Source organism: Haliotis asinina, chromosome 1 (genome assembly GCF_037392515.1).
Source record: "Haliotis asinina isolate JCU_RB_2024 chromosome 1, JCU_Hal_asi_v2, whole genome shotgun sequence".
In the NCBI taxonomy this organism is placed as follows: domain Eukaryota; kingdom Metazoa; phylum Mollusca; class Gastropoda; order Lepetellida; family Haliotidae; genus Haliotis; species Haliotis asinina.
The window spans coordinates 33,692,240-33,713,507 of NC_090280.1; the positions used below are offsets into that span (position 1 = coordinate 33,692,240).

Below are 21,268 nucleotides of genomic sequence, written 5' to 3' on the forward strand. Positions count from 1 at the left end.
TTGTACTGGTTGTGTACTGCACTCTAGTGGTTGTGGGAACTTGTGACAACACTGAAAGAGCCTGCAAGTAATGTTAGCTCCAAGGTTTTTACACCCGGTCAGAAATGGGGATCGATCGTGAAGGTCCGAGGTAGAATGGGCCTTCATGAACCCATGCTGATCTTAAATATATCCTAAATCGGATGTATTTGATTCCTCTGGGGTACTCAGTCAGCCGAAATGTAGCTGATACAACGTCAAATTGTAACTCGCACATCCAGACATTTCACGAAAATAACTGACACTCTGAACGCCAGCATAAAGTGAGATCATTTATTTCCAATCAAATCAGGACAGCTTACCCCTTGCGGGTATTTCACGAAAATGAATAGGGTCAAATTTTTGTTGGCAACGAAATATCAAATATTTGGCCCTGGCATACCGAGTGACCAGCACGTGTTCAAAGCCACTTTGTGGAGACACTCGCTGATATGAAATAGGTGAAAGACGAAGTCGTTTCCGAATTCTCTCCCTTTTCAAAAATTGTCCCAAAGCGTGTCGAGCTTCCGCTAAACCAAAGGCCCTTCCTCTGTGCAATATGGACGTTCTGAGATTGGGTGAATCCATTGAAAATACGTCGTATGCGTTCACACAGGACCATATCTCCCCATTGTCGACGTCACAAGGACTGGACCAACAGTTTTTAACATCAGGGTCATCAAAAGAAACTAGCCCGGATGTTTTTGTATAGGATATTTCTTTAGCTAGGACGGCCATGTGTTTCATTTTCTTCCGTAAAGTCTTTGCCAAAAGCATGATGCCAAGGGAGAATTGGTACATTGGTTGTTTTATAGGGTGGAAGGAAATAGCGTCTTGCTTCTCTGCTTTTAAGCCTACTGTCCAAGCTCCGGTTTCTTCGTTGTAACTTTGAGAAAACATGCCATCGAACTGAAACAGAGTCAGTAAGCTGAGTGACTTGAGTGAATGAAGTTTTATAGTCACATCGGCAATATTCAGTCTTATTGTGACTTTAAGACATTCATAATAAATTCAATTATATTATAATAAAAGCTGTCGAAGAATGACAGTAAAACAACTACTTTATCACAGAATGAAAACCAGCATGCAACTTAAGGTAATACAAATATAACAGTGAGTGAGTATGCAAATTCACATTTAGCGTCATGACGGCCGTGTTTCAACCATATCCCGGACAACCTGACTATCATAAGCATTGACTTAAACTAATATGTTAGCACAGAGAAGATGGTACTAGAGACTGATACAATATGAAAACGGACTGCTGCTCGTCAGCAGCTGAAGGCGTATAGCAGGGAGTAGGTGAAGTTAGTGGTCCTCAGAAACAACTTTTGCCAGAGAATACGGATGGTAACCGGAGTTGAGGCTTTTTCCCACCATTTGTAGACTGATCACATGCTATTTAAATATAGGATTAAAATTCTTCACACGTTACCGAGTTGTTTCTGTTCAGATGCAGAATACGCTCAGCAATAACCGTGTCTCTATATGTCAAGGACTTGCAATACATATAGGAACTGCTCGGAACTGTTTCCCATCCACTTCTATCTTCACAGGATATTGTTGACTGAAAGGACTATTTCTCGGATAGTTGAACACGCAGTGATTAACTTCAACAGTTCCCATGTTACTCCCATCACAAACTGCTTCCAACACCAGTGTCAAGGAATAACTCATGTAAATAGATTTGACTTCCTAATATTAGGGTTTCTCGTCATTGTGCGCAATATTTGAACTACACTGGCGGTCTAATCATAACACCTTTTTCACGTTTCATGAAGGGCGTTCTGTACGAATGTGTTAAAACACACATTTCATTCACCTTTCCTGCCTTGTGACGTCCTGTCTGTGTCTTACCTAGCTCTACGTGACTTGGATGAGCAAATGAATCTCGCCTAAACCCCTCTTAACTTTTATCTTTAAGTTTAACTTTATCACATTAAACTGAACATAGTACTCTCAACCAGACAATCCTATGATCTACATTGCTACAACATGTTTGACTCGTTTCCAGCCACGTGGCAGATGCTGACCTCTAGGTCCGTGTGGTCGCCTCTTACGACCAGAATAAGTTGCGTCACCTACTCTGAAGAGTTGAGTGAGTTTACTTATACGCCACTTTTAGCAATATTCCAGCAATATCATAGCAAGGATCGTGAGGGCCTTAGAAATGGACTTAAAGCATTGCACCCATGTGAGGAATCGAGCACGGGTCTTTGGCGGATGTTGCAACCACTAGACTACTCTTACGGAACCAGTATCATGTCCACATAATTTACATACCTCTCTTGCGATTGTACATGACAGACCCGTCACTTTCTCCACACACCTGCCAAGTTCTGAGTCTTCATGTGACGTCACTGTGTCGTTCAGGCATCCAAGCAGATGAGGTGCAACTTTTCTAAGGGTGGGCCCGCTAAGTATGACCCCCGGGCCACCCATACAGTAAGGTTTGTCGTCACGGAGACCTAGATGACCCTTTTCATCCACCTTTCCAACGCCCGGATGACCTATGTAGGCGTGTTTGGAACTGTTAATGGAATTAAGGAACGTACGAAGGTGTTCCGTGTTGACAAACACATCGTCGTCAAGTCTCATGAACCAGTGGAAGTCGTGACCATGTTGGCTGGACATGTAGCGGAGCATCTCGAACGACTTCCTCTGCGGCGGATAGGCGTCGTCGGCGACGTCGCTCAACACTATTACTGGCAACGACGTCTCATAATTCTCTCCCGTACCTACGAAAAATACAAGCCGACCCGGAGCGTGTTTACCCCATGCTTTATAAATGGCGTCGGCACGTGTTTTCAGATACTTCCGTGCAGTCATTACGCCGATGAAAACAAGTCTCTCTGTAGGAATGTCTGAATCACATTGCGGCTTGGGGTCTGTGGGTGAAGGACGCGGTCTTCCCCAACCCCCAGGCAACCTGCACGCAGCCTCCTGCCTGCGCCATAACACGACGAAGACGGTGTGGCTTGTGATGAATCCAGTCAGGAAGCCGACAGCGAGGCTGCACAGGAAGTCACGGAACATCCGGGTTGACGCCCGTCTACCCATAGTGCATTAAACTTCCTGTCTTTTGTCAACTGAAAAAGATAATGTATGTAAAAATAAATCTATACATAAACCTTACGTTAGTTCAGCAATATTGTTATATGGTGAAAATGCATCCGTAAACAATTAGAGAATAAAGAGACTCATAGACCACGAAAGACAGAGTAAGCTTACATTGATTGATGCTCATTGTTTCAGTCACTAGATCAGGTGGCCCAGACTCTATTATTCACAGACCGTCATTCAGGTGGTCTGGATCTCTCACTTGGTTGACACATGTCATCATATGCTTATTGCGTAGATCAGTGCCTATGCTGTTGATCACTAGATTGTCTGATCCAGACTAGATTATTTACCTACCGCTGCCATATACTGCAATACTCACTCACATCAACGAGCACTTAACATTACCTTTGAGTATTGCATGACTGGGCCTTTCCTTGTAACTAATTGCTGCTTACAGGTAGCATGGATCTACGCAGTTGCGATACGACTACATGTGTTCAACGAGACCACCCGACCACTCGATCCCGTTAGTCGCTTCTTACAAACATGGGTCACTGAAGATCAATTCTACCGCGGATCTTCATGGGTACGGTCGTATTAACTATATATATTCCCTGCATGCCCCTTCTCCATTGCTATTCGAGACACGACGCTCGAGCAGAATAAGTGGAGTGCCTTAATCGTGAACTCGTTAGATTCCGCGTTGATTTGTTAACTTCACTTCTCCACAAAAAGTCATACAACAAACAAAGCAATTACAACAGTTACTGTTAAAATATGAAAATAACCTCGGCCAAACTTGAATATTTTATTGGCGATTCGTTTAGTTTTTAGTGTGTCGCTTTTCAAACATTCATCCAGTGAGTATGGTTTTTCGCCGCTTTTAGCAGCATTCCAGCAATATCAAGTCGGTGGACACCAGAAATGGACTTCACACATTGTACCCACATGGGAATCGAACCCGGGCCTTCCAGATGACAAACCCACGTTTGGACCACTATGCTACCCACCGCTTCATTCATTAAGAACAAGATGTGTGGCAGTCTAGTTTTTCCTCTGACAGGCAAATAATCCCCGACTGCCAACACAGTAAAAAATTATTAAAAAAAGACAAACTCCCTTCGCTTGACAATGTACGACAGTGTGCCAACAATATCGCTCCTTTCCATAATGAGTAAGTGACAGTTTCTTAACCCCGCAGGTGAACGTAATCCTGGCTATCCTATATAGGCGTTCTGTAAATAATCAAGTCTGGACCGAACAATTCAGTGATCAACATCATGAGAATCGATCTACGCATTCGGGATGCGAGGGCATGGGACAAACAGTTCAGCGAGCCTGACCACCCGATCCCGTTAGTCGCCACTGACGAAAAGCGTTGGTCACTAAAGATCAGTTCTAACCCTGATCTTCAGGACTCTCGCTACTAAGAGAAAACACGATCTTTACAGGGAACGTGTAAGGCCCATTCAGCCGTCTCTGTGCTGGTCTGGTATTACTGCATATCACCACATTATCCTTTTATTCACCTGAAAATAGAACCTCACTCACTAACTCGGAGTGGATAACACTGTATCCGCCTTGCTACCTACACTAACGCTTAGTCTCTGAATAGAGCATAATTTAAATTATATATTGTAACATATAAACCATGTAAATTGAAAACACGTCTCATAGAGATGCGCAATCCTGAACCTGAGGAAATCTATACTTGTTTCACTTGGGGCTTTAGCATTGCAGAGAGGGCTAGATAGTGGGGAACAGTGTGGTACAAGGACAGTTATATTTTTGGCTATCCTATAGCCCCTTTAAATTTGACACCTGCCTCACCTAAATATGCCATGTAAAGTGACTCGGTAATGCAGAACAGAATTTTATTTCAAATCGGAAATCAAAGTCGAAAACGTACAAACAATCCCACGATTAAAGGGAAAATTATAAAAATAAATATTACGTTGATTTCCGGTGTTGGACATCGGATCTGGGCGAGTCGCGGTTAGCGTTTTTAATGAAAGCGTTTCCCTTGATGCAGTCATATTCCTCACTGATTAAAGCGCTACAAGAACAATGCTGGCTGCCTTAGGCAAGCTGTTCGTCCACGCAGTGTAATGATCCGATATGTGTTGAAAGGAAACGACGGCAACACGTGTTCCCAAGATTACAACAGCCCAGGTCGACCACTTTCCTGTGTTGTGTAATACGGGCACGGAGCTATTCTTTCATATACACACCCACTTCTTCGAACATGTTAAAATCTTTTCCCCAAAGCGGACAATACGATTTATGAGATTTAAAAGATTCTCGGAGTAAAGGATGTGCTGTAAACTATTTTTTTCATTACAGATACGCCGATAACGACCTGACTGATATTCCGAACTATTATGTGCCATCTAATGGCCGTATATTTCAGTCAAACTGCGTAAAACCAGCTACGGTTACAACGAGCTAAATGCAATGATCCTCTTGCGGTCGTTATAGCCGTAGTGTACGATGATAACCGTAGAGTATGTACATAAAAGAATGGCGTTATGCCGTGTTACATTGCTTGCGCAATGTATGATATAATTTGTCTGAAAGGTGGCCGACGCACTCAGCAATACTTCAGCTATTTGGCTGCGGTCTGTAAAAAATCGTATAAAGACCCAACATTCTTCAAGAGCAGTGCTGCCTATGGCGCAAGGGAAGATTTACATGTAAACCATCATATTACCAATTACAAGACATGTTTTTTAAGTCATGCAAGGTCCAGTGGATACACCACGAGCCTGTCATTGAAGAATTTTTTTTCTTTTCTTTTTTTTTAAGAAACTGATTTTGTGATCTCATTGAAGATTTGTCATGAAATATTGACGCTGTGACGTTAAATATTATTTCACTCACTCACCCCACCTACAGTTTACTATCACAGGCCATATCCACTACACTTTATTGTTACAGATCATATCCAGCTACTGTCCACTGTCACATCTCATGTCTATCTACTCGTGGCTGCCCCACATACCCAGCTACACCTTACTGTCACATATCATATCCACCTACACCTTACTGTCAGATATCATATCCACCTACACCTTACTGTCACATATCATATCCACCTACACCTTATTGTCACATATCATATCCAGCTACACCTTACTGTGACATATTATATCCAGCTACACCTTACTGTCACATATCATATCCACCTACACCTTACTGTCACATATCATGTCCACCTACACCTTACTGTCAGATATCATATCCATCTACACCTTATTGTCACACATCATATCCACCTACACCTTACTGTCACATATTATATCCGCCTGCACCTTACTGTCACATATCATATCCAGCTACGCCTTAATGTCACGTATCCTATCCGCCTGCACCTTACTGTCACATATCATATCCAGCTACACCTTGTTGTCACATATCATATCCAGCTACACCTTACTGTCACATATTATATCCACCTACACCTTACTGTCACATATCATATCCAGCTACACCTTACTGTCACATATCATATCCAGTTACACCTTACTGTCACATACCCTATCCACCTACACCTTACTGTCACGTATCCTATCCACCTACACCTTACTGTCACATATCATATCCGCCTGCACCTTACTGTCACATATCCTATCCACCTACACCTTACTGTCACATATCATATCCAGCTACACTCTGTCACAGTTTATATATAACTACTCGTGGCTGCCCAACATACCCAGCTACACGTTGATGTCACACATCGTGTCCAGTTACACTTTACTGTCACATATCATATCCACCTATACACTACGGTCACACATCCTATCCATCTACACTCTACGGTCACTTATCATATCCAGCTACACCTTACTCTCACAAATCATATCCACCTGTACTTTTGTCACAAATCATATCCACCTATACTACTGACACACATCATAACCAACTACATTGTACTGTCACAGTTCGTATCCACCTGTCTATTACTTTCACACATCATATACACTCGTGGCTGTCCTACATATCCACCTACACCTCACGGTCACGGGAATCACTATGGTATCATTTTCACCTTAAGTCTACTGACTGATCACGTTCTTTAATTTATTCAATATTGAAGAGAACAGTTTTGTTTGTCGACCAATTTGTTCCACAAAAGACTTTCAAATAATAATGTGTCGTCAAGTATTACACAAACATGAATTATTTATAAAAAAATCAATGCAAATTCGCCATTTTGAATTTGTGATCAACAAAATAGCCTGTCTTTAACAAATCGTAACCACACTCACCAACATTCCAACACAAATAATCACTGATGGGGCCCTGGCGAACGACAACGGGAAACAAATCGCACTTCCAAGAGACATTAACTCGTTTTTTCCAAAACGGCGTACATTCCTACCTACACTGTCGCCCGGATGAACGAGGATTCTCGTGCGTCATACACTGACTGAGGTGTTAGTTTGCGGAAGAAAAATAAATGTAACTTCCGGTGTCCCAGCATTGTACGTTAGTACCGGACGTGCAGGTCTAGTTGTGTTGGTGTCAGTGTCGTTCCGGTAACGTCGTGACATATACCATAAACAGTGAGTGAGTTCATTTTTACGCCACACTTGGCAACATTCAAGCTATATGGCGGCTGTTTGTAAATATTCGCGTTTGACCCGACAGTTCAGTGATCAACAGCATTTAAAGCATCGATCTACGCACTTGAGATACGATAACATATATGTGTCAGACAAATCAGCCAGCAAGAAGAAGATGAGGGTACAAGCTAGTCAGTGGGTGGGAGTTACGACAGTGGCGCCAGACAGCTTTGTGTTTCTGTACAACCAGGTAACCACACCGTCCCTTCATTTACAAATGTTTTGCATGAAATGAATCGCTCTTAGTAACATTTCAATAATATGGCGGTGGAGGACACAGGAATGGGCTCCACATATTGTTTCTATATTTGGAATCGAACCCAGCATGATGACCGAATGCCCTAACAACATGGCTACCCCTCCGCCTCTGCAAGGGGCAATACTTTCATACCTATGAGAAACATGGGAGTTATATGCAAGCGACCGAATATTAGATTGTCAGTCGGCGTTCTGTTAGTGGTAATACTTACTTGCAATATTGTTGATGCTATTAATCAGTACACGTTAAGATTCAACACACATATATACAAAAAATTGTTTGTTTTTATTTATTAAGACATACGTGGACTATAATTGTTCATTATTATGTATATTAGACCGGACGACTGACACATCCAATCGTGTCTTGTCAATACGAGCTGTTTAAGATCAGTTCTCATGGAACCGACAAAAAGGATTTCTAGAAGACTTCCTATATCTCACAGCTGACTTACAAAATAACACAGCTATCAAACATGCATCATCGGGGGCACAGGTATAGTAATAACAACTATGCAGCGTGTTCCTTGAAGCCTGGTATTATCTGCAAATCTCGTTTCTTTAATCACCCCCAGAATCTATCATATTTGAGGCCGTTTTGAATATTTGCGTGTAACGGTACATACAAACAAATAAATAAAAGTTGGATAAAAACTATAATTTTACTTTTCAGAGAGTAGCCCAGTGTTGTAAGTCGACAACCTGTTATTATTTATAAACAAATACGAGTTCACATTCAGGCGCCTTTGTCACTACGTCAGTCTGAGCATATTTGCGACTGAAATATACTCGTTTTTTGATATCCATGTAAGCATACAGTAAACCCCTTACCTGATCTCTGTCATCCCTTCTGCCCTGGGTAACACTGGGATGCCTCTCAACGCTTGGGGGCTCGGGATTTACTGCAGCGACTGTCGACACCCAGCCCCGAAACGCTGTAAGGAGTTGTGATGCATCCCGCGTTCAGATATCAAAAATCACAGATACGAGCTCCAGAGCATGGCAACGTGAAGTTTCTTTTTATCATATGTATGGTAAAGTCTGGAAGCGCTTGTTATCCATGGCGCATTGTTTTCTGTACTCGGCGTGGAGAAATGTGCGCCATCTTGTTCCCATGTGTTGGTGAGGGTAGGGATCACATCGCTCTGACTTATGAAGTGCATGTTTCTCGGTTGCGTAGACTGAACATTCAGGCCTACCATGCGACTAAAATGTGATCGCATGTTACAAATAAAAATAATGTCAATGTATTCAATTAATTTTCTTCAGTGACGTCACTTTCCTATTGATTAAATACAGATTATAGAGTAGCCCTGTCGTATATTTAACAACTTCTGTGGGAGGGTTGGGGAAGCGAAGTGGTTTAAACGTTCGTCCGTCACACCGAAGACCCGGGTTCGATTCCTTTGAGGAGTGATCAGTACAATGTGTGAAGTCAACTGCTGATGTCCCCCGCCGTGATGTTGCTGGAATGAAGCTTAAAGCGGCGTAAAACTAAATTAATTCACTCACTCATCCTCTGTGGAACTCATGTCAGGAACAGGTCACCTCTTCGGTGATTAATGTCCGTTAAACGGATGCGGAGTTGAAATTACATCCATGACGCCGCAATATTATTTCAGCTGTGGGGTTTATTTTACGACTCGTCAGCTTCCTAATATAACACCCGAAATGCACACATGTTTTGTAAATCATGAATTCATTCTAGGCATGTGTTTGACGAATGTACGATCGATGAATCACAGACACATGCACGGACAGGGCGAACATACGATCAAATGCATCACGGATGTCCAGGACCTAGATTTGCGAAGCTCTCTTTGCGCTAAGATAGTCGTAAGTTAATGTTAATGTGTGTCACTTACGACTATTTTAGTGCTAGGAAAGCTTCGAAAATCTAGACCCAGGGCACATATTTTCGAAACATTCGTAGTCCTAAGAATTCTTAACTTTGATCGCAACCAGTGTGTTGAGAATAGGCTTAGAATGTTCGTAGGGCTACGAACGATTCAAGAATAGCTAGCCAGGTACGAGGATAAATATCATGCATTACCAATGCACTTTGGGATATTTACACATTTATTTCTATATTTATATTGTAAAGATATCTTTTTTAAACTTGAGAACTACAGTTAGTTATTTAGTTGTCTATTATACCGAACTTGTCATGGGCGGAACCAGGAATTTTGAAGAGGGGTCCAGATTGGATCCACCCATGCCATACAGCATTCGTATCACTACGTGCTCTACAGGTGAGTGAGATAATAAGGGATCACAAGAAGGGAAATTGGTCCTTTATTTTTCCAAGGTTTCCTCACAAGTTTTGAATGTGAAGATACATGAGAAAATTAAGGGAACACTTATGCTTCCATGTGATCCCCTATTTTTCCCTGAGTAGATATTACTTAAGATATACTATGGTTCCTTTTTGATCGGTTTAGATGCCAATAGATGTTCTTTCTCCTAGGAAAAGCAGCGTTATCTCTAAGATAACTTTTATCTCAAAATGTGTCCAAAACCAACTCCAGGATTTTTTTCCAGAGTAAGTGTTAACTGTACTTATAATAACAGGATGAGAAAAATGGTTTCGTTTATGATACAGTGATATAAATACCATATCCCATCTCTAGTGACATCTTCAGAAATATTATTCGAAACTATATTGAAGGTTTTATAAGTAATTCTTTGAATTCCACAGAGATTGCGATGGTATAAACAGGCAACAGTTAAACAAAAGAGTAATTAATATTCGCCAAAGATTCTAAATTGAATTTAAAGGCTGGTGTTAAAATACCGAATACAAACATCACATTAAGGGGAGTAAGATAAGGACATACTTTAAGCTCTCTCTTATTCTTATCTTCTTTTGGTTGATTGGTTGGTTGTTGTTTAACGCCGAACAGAAATAGTCCAGCTATATAGCGATGGAGTGTACTTAATCCAGGATGGACCAAGCAATCCAGAGATCAACTGCATTGGTATCAGCCTACGCAGTTGGAATACGTCGACATACTTCAAGCAAGTCACCAAGCCGCACCACCCGATCCCCACTAAGGCTCTTATGACAAGCGTGGGTTAGTGGAAGAAATCATTGGCCAGGGATATTCACGGGTCGTATAATGTTTACATGTACAATATCTGGTAGAATGCCCTGCCTAACTCAAAATACGACATGCATGATATTATGTTCCACTGCATTACTATGACCAGAGTCATGAAACTGAACACTCTGCTTACACCTGCTATGTTAACAATCCTATCTCACTCAGCAATTATAAAAATCATTGTAATTACTGGGTAAATGTATAATGCTCTTGCATGGCTAGTTACCGTGTCATTCAACTTGACTACAACATGTCTCTTTAAACACAAAACAAACTATTCTAGAATGCACTAGCTGTGATTTCATTCATTCATCAACTACAACTAACATTACAACTACTGCAGCTGCTACTACTACTACAACTACTACTACCACTTCTACTGCTACTGTGCTGCTACTGGGCTGCTACTACTACAACTACCACATCAACAACCTCAACCACAACTATAACTACTACTTCTGCTGCTACTACTTCTACTGTTGGTACAGCAACACTACATTCTATTATCATCACACTGCCGCTGCCACTACTGCTACTTTGACTACTCCTACAGATACAACTGCGTTAAACCACTACTACTCCCACTTCTACTACTACTGCTACTACTACTACTACTACTACTACTACTACTACTACTATTGTCTATCAATACTACCATTAATGTTGTCATTATTACTACCACTATTACTACTACCATACTAAAGTGCATTATCATCATACTACCACTACCACTACCACTACTGCTGCTGCTGCTGCTGCTGCGCTACAATACCCAGACCATCTGTACTCAGTGTTTACCCACGGAACACAGGTGTTTGTACAGTACAGAGGATGTTTAGGGAAATATATACCTCGGCTTAAACAGAGTCAGCTTGACCTTAAGCGGTTCCAGATCTCGAAGCCATTATACCAGCAGGCCTGAGCGATCGGACTAGCCCATAAGGCTCGATGGCGAGTTTCCTCCAACACGAGCGTACATGACCCAGATGATAACCCAGGGGCGATAAGCATATTTCCTACTTATCTATTCTCTATATCCAGTCGTCATCCTCCTACACTGGTAGCTTATTCACTGTTCTGGCCCCATTGTAACCAGACCTCGCCCTTATCGAGCATTATGTCATTAACGTCGAAGTGTGATACTGGGAACACAGTCAGCGATATGCACTGACACATGCTATGATATGTATACTGGTTTGCGAAAATGTAATCTTTTTTCACGATTCATAGCTATCTTACATATTGTGCAGACTCTTAGGGGTTGCTTTTGTGTCAGTGGATAGATCAAACTAAAAAGAGGTTGAGTAATATTTCGCGTTTTGTTTCTCGGTCTTTAACGTCAGTCTGAGTATAAAACAAAAACAGCAGGGGAAAGAATATTTTGCGATTGATTGGAGGACATTTTGGTTACTGGACATAACAAATTTAACTGAATATTGGGGTGACACTGTGTGCTTTTCCCCCAGTTTATGTTATTATTCGTTAATGTTTTAGTTTTCTTTTTGAATATCGCCTAGGTAAAATAACAAATCACAACAAGCACAAAAAATAGACAATGAATGAAAAGTGTTGTATTCTATTTAAAAAATGTATTGCCAAGACCTATACTCAGCAAGCCATGTTTTCGGATGACTTGTTACAAGACTTTACAGGAAGGGGTAGAGTAGGCCTTCAACAACCCATGTTTGCCATACAAGGCGACTATATTTGTCGTAAGAGGCGACTAACGGGATCGGATGGTCAGGATCGCTGACTCGGTTGACACATATCACCGGTTCCTAATTGCGTAGATTGATGCTCATGCTGTTGATCACATGGATTGTCTGGTCCAGACTCGATTATTTACTGACCGCCCTCATATAGCTGGAATACTGCTGAGTGCGGCGTAAAACTGAACTCACTCACTCACTTATGTTTAGGCATTATTGATTGTCCAACTTTCATGCTCATCTTCAGCACATATCAGGTGCAGCTCTGAGCTTTTCATAGTGGTAGTTATACGCCACTGAATACATACGTGACTGATACATAAACATAATGCTTTTCAACGAGCAGTCGGCTTAACTGAAAATGTCCAGTCTCTACGACCGATATTCCGACTGCACTTGAAATCTTATAAACACGCATATAGATACTGAATCAAAGTATGTTTGAAAAAGTCTTACCTGTTGTTCATAGCTACCCTCTTGTTTAAGCATTTCGTGTCATATCGTGGAATCTCGTGGCATCTCGTGTTCTAACACACAGTAGTGAGGGTTCAAGTAACTTCGCGTGTTTCCGGAGCAATGTCCGCGATATGACGTCATGGTTTCCGTAGGCGGCCACGCCAATATCTTGACCTAGTGCAAAACTCATACACAGCAATAGAGTAACGGCTTGAAACGGTCACTCTGCGTTACTTAGTGAAGACTATATGGTGTGATGTACAATGCGTGAACCTACTGGTGTGTACGCCATGTCTGTAGAAGAGCAATATTGCGTCATGTACAATGTCTGTGAACCTACTTGTGTGTCTACCGAGTCGGTAGAAGAATTATATGGTGTGATGTACAATGTGTGTAAACCCACTTGTGTGTTCATCTAGTCGATAGACGAGTTATATGGTGTACCGTACCACGTGTGAGAACCTACTTCTTTGTACATCGAGTCGGTAGACAAGCTAGATGTGATATGCAATGCGTGAACCAAACTTTGTGTGCACCGAGTCGGTAGACGAGCTATATGATGTGATGTACAATGTGTGTGAACCTACTTGTGTTTGCACCGATGTTTGGTTGCTGTGCATTCCCCTCCCTAATATTCACAGGGACTACATTTGAACATTTTGCCAAAATTTATTTATTAGAATGTGAGAGAAATATTTTCGTAGCCATCTATAGATTTTGCAAGCAACACAAGAAAAACATATTTAGATCTATCTCCCTTCCATCAATTTGCATTGTGCAATGTCCGTGCATCATGCGTGATTCAGTGTTATCCGAGATAAAGATGTACCCACACGAAGTGCCGAATGCGTTGCCATTGAAAGCCTGGAACGTTAAAATGTATCTCGGTTGTAAGTGGGGTACGCTGAAAATGATAGAATACCGCTTAGCCAATCAGAAAACAAGACTTATGTGTGAGGTAAGATAAAGAGTGATGTACAGTGTGTGTAACCTATATCGGTAAACGGGCTATAGAGAGTGATTTACAACGTGGGTAACCTATATCGGTGAACGAGCTATATAGTGTGATTTACAACGAGTGTAACCTATATTGGTGGACGAACTATATTGAGCTTTTTTTACAGTGTATGTAACCTATATCGGTAGACGAGCCATATAGTGTCTTTGAAGGGCATTTAGAAGTGAAATACATAAGAATGAAGGTTTTATGGATATCAACTTCTTTATATGAGAACACAACGTTTCAGGTGATGAAGGAGTAAGCATTAACTCCGAAACGTTGTGTTCTCATATAAAGAAGTTGATATCCATAAAATCTTGATTCCTGAGCCATATAGTGTTATTTACAATGTGTGTAACCTATATCGGTAGATGAGCCATACAGAGTGATTTACGATGTGTGTAGCCTATATCGAGAGACGAGCTACATAGAGTGATTCATAGTGTGTGTAACCTATATCGGTAGACAAGCCATATGGAGTGATTTACAATGTGTGTAGTCTATATCGAGAGACGAGCTATACAGAGTTATTTACAATGTGTGTAACCTATATCGGCGGACGAGCTATATAGAGTAATTTACAATGTGTGTAACGTTTATCGGTAGACGAGCTATACAGACTGATTTACAATGTGTGTAACCTATATCTGTAGGCGAGCTATATAGAGTGATTTACAGTGTGTGTAACCTATATCGCGATCGGTATCTTTTGCTTTCAAACTGATTTGGAAATGCGCATTTATTTCAAATCATGATATGAACACGTGACATGATCTGGTATGTGTAAAGCAAAACATTTTATTCGTGGATGTTTTGTTTAAATATATTATGAACATAATTTTAAGGAATGTTTAATTATATCTGTAACAGGTAGGGGCGGTGGGGCAGTCAATTGGTTAAAGCTTAGGCCCGTCACACGGAATGCTTGGTTTCGATTCTCCACGAGCACAACGTATTTCTGGTGTACCCTGCTGCGATGTAGCTTCACAGTTCCTTAAAACGGCATCAAACCATGCTCACTCACCCACTATAACATGTATGTTACCACACAATAACGTTGTAACAACCGAAGCATAACGCTGTGACAACGTAAAGGAAGTCCACAGAATATCGTTGTAACAACAGAAGCATAACGTTGTGATAAGGTAAATGGGAGTCGACATTTACAGAATAGCATCATAGCATCGATATCCACCAAGAACATAAAACGTATCACAATTTCAAATATTTGATGCAGTCAGTTGTACCAGCATACCTTATGCTTAATGTGTGTACACATATTTTCAAGTAGGTGATATACGGTGCGGAGCTGGAGCTGGTGGTTTAAGCAGCCTGTGCTGGGACAGCAGACATGAAAAATACGACCGAACTTATGTTTTATTGTATTTATAAGGTCAGTACATGGAAAGGTGATGATATCATACAAATATAACGGTTCTACAGAGATAAATGGGGAAACATTTGGCTTTGTTTAACACATAACATACCAAGAGTTATCTCCCTTCTATTAAGTCTCATGTACTCACTTCCGTTCGCAGACATGCGTTGGGTAAGTATTGAGATATTGCATTGGTCAGAAAACGACACCTTCGCAAAATATTACGTTTATCGTTACGTCGGCAATATTTAAACCATATCCTGACTAAAACAAGGTATACATTTAAGTGAGTGAGATTAGCTTTACGCTGCAATCAGCAATATTCCAATATTTGTGACAACCATGGGTTGCTGAAGACTTATTCTAACCCGGATCTTCATTCTTAACACATACGGTTCAGATATTAGCGGTTGTAGACAGTTCTGCCCTAGGCGGGAAAGACGTATCCCCGAAAGTAACCAATGAGAATCCAGTCACTTCATGTAATGACCAGCATCTGACTACGGGTAAAATAAACTCAAAGGATCACTAGTTCTAGTGTGGTAACACTGTAGTAGTTGGATCTTCGAGTTGATTACACAGCCCATGCAGGACCATAAAAAGCAGTTCGTCATCAGAAATAATCTTGAAGTCGTGCCGGTTTACAGAGAGTGAGTGAGTTTAGTTTTACGCCGCACTCAGCAATATTCCAGCTGTATGGTGGCGGTCTGTAAATAATCGGGTCTGGACCAGACAATCCAGTGAACAACATGAGCATCGATCTGCGCAATTGGGAACCGATGACATGTGTCAACCAAGTCAGCAAGCCTGACCACCCGATCCCGTCAGTCGCCTCTTACGACAAGCATAGTCGCCTATTACGGCAAGCATGTTTTGCTGAAGGCCTATTCTACCCCGGGACCTTCACGGGTGCCGGTTTAGAAATAACCAGATAAGATGCAAATGAAACAAACGTTATCCACAGCAATGTTATTTATTTCGCTGAATGTTTTGTTAATGTGACACTGTACCGGAACTCCTCCAGTGGACAGAACACCTCTCTCACTTCAGCTTTCTGCAATATAACGTAAGTGTGTCTGTTCAGGTCCAACGAAACAGTACCTAACTCAACTGCCTCATGTTCGTTTGTACGCACCAACCCAAAAACATCATCAAACAAATACTGGAATATTCGAGCTTGACAATGTCTCACAAAACACACACATTCACCTCACTCCCTTTGTCTGACACTCACACAGAAACTCACACATGCATGAGCACGCATGCACACGCTACTAAAAGCATATGAGCAAGCACATTACCACGTGTTAAAACGGGCCGCTTCTAACACAGGACAATACCGACGTTTACCACTTCAACTGGGACAAAAACACAGTAATACAAAATCAAACATTAACGTCTTGATGTCGAGTTTGATTCGAGATGGCGCGTTTAGTCAAATGCTGAAACGTTCTTCCTACACCTGGCTGAGATTTAGTCGAAACCATCATTTTCGGTACAAATGCGACAAAAGTTTCATGAGCGAATGACTCTATATACACGTACTTGAGGAGATGCTCCGTATAACGGTCGAAGTCCTCTTCGCTGATCTGCCCAGCGTCCCTCTTCGTCTTCAGACTGGCAATTGTACCTACATGACATTAGACAGTTATTGTAGCTAGACGACAAGCCATGACATTACACAGTTTTTGTAGCTGTTCTGACATAACCATTCTCGCCGTCAACCAAACGGACTTGATCAACTCACCGAAGCCATTCACATCAACCGCCAAAAGTGAACCATCAACCGAGATGATCGGATTCCTTTAAGCCCAACCAATAGCATAAACATCTCCCAGTTTAAACCCCCACTCTGGTTTTACATCTCTGGCACCCTTCCACAACTTTACCTTCCTTAATTCGCTGGTTTTGCCAGTTTACAAATCACATAACGTTATTTTGTTTGTGTTGTTTTCTTTGCTACCCACAGGATATATACATCCCCTCCACATGGTGTTCTTGCGCATGCTCGACAGCGATACCAGTAACTTACTTTCAGTGGCTCTTCTTTCTCTTTCTTTATCGGCGAAAGCCTGGAAGATTGCAGATTTGGATTGTTTATTCAGTTAAACATAAAGACATATTTATACAGCTAGAGTGAATACAAATTCAGTACATCATCAAATAGTGTTGCTTGACGAATAAAAACAATCTGCACAAAGAAATCAGATCTGATACGGTGATTGAAAATAGTCCGCCTCGACCGCTCATGATCAATAAAAATCTTCAAGTACATGCGAGACCTTTTGTGGCTATTCAGCTCTGAAACGACGGCATTAGGGTGCGTTCCATCTGTTTACATATGGTTTATGCTTGAGAACAGCCCATCACTACCAAATCATACCGAGGGAGAAAAGAAAATATACTAAGTTGGTTATCTAAAAACTCACTAAGTGACAGTGCATTAATATTTCGGGTATACCATCTATGAATAAAGATATGTTTAATCGCTGATTAAAGATGGATTAACACCCTGAGAAGTATAGGTTATACTGGTCAATGAAAAACTGTAGTTTTCAGATATCAACAACATGACACGATCCTCATTTATTCCTCTCGGAACTTCCAGTTTGATTAAGACAAGAAAGTTCAGGTATCATAAATTCCTATATACGCATTGTCAGAGGGGTGCCGGATATTTGTAAAGCACAGAAACAGCGCTAATATGTGTGCAAAACGATATTCTCCGATCGCTAGACAGACAGGAAGTTGTTCTACTTGTGCTGCTTGATCTGTCGGCAGCATTTGACTCCATAAACCACAACATTCTTCTTTCTAGGTTACAACACACGTTCGGGGTCGACGAGCCTGCACTCTCGTGGCTGAGGAGTTACCTCGCGGGCAGGTCAATGTGTGTAAATGTTGATGGATTATCCTCGTCATTTAAACCTATCCTACATGGTGTACCTCAGGGATCCGTGCTTGGACCGGCTCTATTTTCAATGTACATTCAACCTATGGGATCTATTGTAAGAAAGCACCTGCTATTGTTCCATGGGTACGCTGATGATCAGCAGCTCTACCTCTCCATAAAACCAGCCAGCCTCTCCACCGGTGTATCCAGACTGGAACGTTGTATCACAGAGATACAGGAATGGATGCTGTGTAACTCACTCAAGCTGAATGGTGACAAGACAGATTTCATTCTGATTGGGACTAAACAGCAGCTGTCCAAACTACCATCCATCAACTTAGAGGTCAACAAAGTCACGATAGAACCGTCTGCCCAAGTCAAGAACCTTGGTGTTATCTTCGACCATCTTATGTCCAGCAGGAAGCAATCTCTCAACATCGCCCGCTCAGCGAACTATCACCTCGCCAGCATAGGAAGAATCCGTAAATACATTGACTCTGATACAACAAAAACTCTCATCAACTCCTTTGTTATTTCTCGATTGGATTATTGAATCTCCAATCTCTAGCGCATTCAGAACAAGGCCGCCAGAGTTATCTCCCTCACCAAACCAACAGTTACTGATCATATCACTCCAGTCATCAAACAGCTCCACTGGCTTCCGGTTCAGCAAAGGATTGTCTTCAAGCAGCTCCTCCTCACGTACTCTGCACTCTTTGTTCAGACCTCGCCCCGCTATCTGAACGATCTCCTCACCACATACCAGCCTCAACGAACTCTTCGTTCATCCAACCAGTGTCTGCTTCACGTGCCACCCACAAGAACTAGGCATGGCGAAAATGCGTTTTCTGTGTTCGCTCCGAAACTATGGAATATCCTGCCAATCAACATAAAGTCTGCTGACTCCATCTCATCATTCAAACGACTCCTCAAGACCTACCTTTTCAGTTACCAACTCTCAGTATCTTCCTCCAACAACTTTATTATGCAGCTATTCTCTATACCTGGAAACTAGGCGCTTTATAAATTAATTATTATTATTATTAAAAGAAACAACTTTTAAAAATTATACTCACAGCTTGGGCCGTGTACTTATGATCATATGCACTGGTTTCCAAGACCAAGAAGAGGCAAACAAGTGCTACAACTGCGTAGATTCTGATCGACGACATCGTGATTTATTGAAAACAATCTGAAACGTGAATGGATGATTAAACACAAACTTTTAAACAAAGTAATTCCGACTGTAGCGCATATCCATCCAGCTAGAGGCGGTGGAGTAGGCAAGCCACTGGCTCCACGTTTCGCTTACTGATGCACGCCGACTTATCTTTGCTGAAGTACTTGTAAAAGCGGCGTAAAGCCATTGTCATCTACTCATTGTTACGTACAGATCTTGAGAGGGTTCTCCTAACGAATGTTTTGTTGAACATAAAGCAACCTGTTTTGATTTTACGACTCTCTCAGACAGTAGTCCATTTTCATCAGTTAGTTTTACGCCGCATTCAGCAAATTCCAAGCTATATGGAGGCGGTCTGTGAATAAACGAGTCTGGACCAGACAATCCAGAGATCAACATCACGAGCATCGATCAGAGCAATTGGGAACCCATGAAATGTGCCAACCATGTCCGCCAGCTTAAACACACGATCCCGTTACTAGTCTCTTACGACAGCCATGGGCTACTGAAGACCAGTATTCTAACCCGAACCTTCTCGGGTCTCATTTTCATCAGAGGATATCAATATGGTTAAACACGCTGGTAGAAGTATGGTACATAACGCTTAGAACAAAATCATTGAGAATCAGGTATATGAACCCACGATCCAAGCATACTAGCAGGCTCAAGGGACGCAACTCTGTAAATCGAATTCCGTCCCTTTGACTACTGTGAATTAGCATGGCTTTACGTGGCCTTTAGCAATATGCCTGTTACATTGCGGATGTACTTGAGTTACTTGTACAAATGTTACGTACAAGAAGAGTTAATATGCCTCTTCCATTACGTGGTTGGTTGTTGTTTAACGCCGCACCCATCAATAGTCCATCTATATGGTGGCTGTCTATAATAAACGAGTCTGGACCAGACAATCTAGTGATCAACAGCATGAGCACCGATGTACACTGTTGGGATACGATTACATATATCCACCAGGTCAAAGAGCCTGACCTCCTGATCCACTAGTCGCCTTGTACGACAACCATGGGTTACTGAAGGCCAATTCTTACCCGGATGTTCACGGGTAGACAACGTATTGGACTCCCATAATCATCATTACATCATTACTGTCATCACAGAAAATACACACGCGCAATATAATACAGACTGGTATCAATACGAATATGCATATATTGACAGATTATGAAATGAGTACCTTTTCTTTACTTACCAACTAAGTCTTGTGCGGCGGACTGTGGGCTGCGACAGGTGTGTGTAACATACATACATATATATGTGTTGGGGTTTTTTTTAACCAAAATTGTGACAGCTGATGGTATGAACGATTGATGTCATTCAATTTTCAATTTACGGATGACACATGTGTCGTTGGATCGAATATTTAATGCAGTGTAGACTCGGATGACTTTGAACAAATGAAACGATATTCTGCGTTGAATTACGGAATTTGTGTTGTTTGATAGCTATACTAAATTCTTTATATAAATCGACCAATGATTATGTGCAGCTATGCCACAGAAATGATCCAACAAGCCAGTCACAAAACCATCTGTGTCGGTGTCGGTGTCCTGTTACTTACTG

The 21,268-nt window shown here is 41.6% G+C and overlaps 2 protein-coding genes across 4 annotated transcripts; one reads left to right on the forward strand and one right to left on the reverse strand.

The window, feature by feature from the left end:
• Positions 1-298: 298 nt before the first annotated feature.
• Positions 299-13,334, reverse strand: LOC137290527 (chondroitin sulfate synthase 1-like). 3 transcript variants are annotated; one of them, XM_067821546.1, is made up of 4 exons: positions 13,237-13,284; positions 8,799-8,902; positions 2,302-3,107; positions 299-927 (listed from the first exon to the last, which is right to left on the reverse strand). In XM_067821546.1, the coding sequence occupies exons 3-4, from the start codon at positions 3,076-3,078 to the stop codon at positions 328-330; spliced, it is 1,377 nt and encodes a 458-aa protein (XP_067677647.1). In that variant the 5' UTR covers positions 3,079-3,107; positions 8,799-8,902; positions 13,237-13,284; the 3' UTR covers positions 299-327. The 3 variants fall into 3 exon arrangements, with proteins under 3 accessions (XP_067677647.1, XP_067677666.1, XP_067677656.1); XM_067821565.1 differs by lacking the exon at positions 8,799-8,902 and having other exon boundaries at positions 13,237-13,334; XM_067821555.1 differs by lacking the exons at positions 8,799-8,902; positions 13,237-13,284 and adding an exon at positions 7,353-7,515.
• Positions 13,335-18,610: 5,276 nt separating this feature from the next.
• On the forward strand, positions 18,611-19,060 carry LOC137271957 (uncharacterized). The gene has a single exon (XM_067804341.1). The coding sequence runs from the start codon at positions 18,611-18,613 to the stop codon at positions 19,058-19,060; it is 450 nt and encodes a 149-aa protein (XP_067660442.1).
• Positions 19,061-21,268: the final 2,208 nt, after the last annotated feature.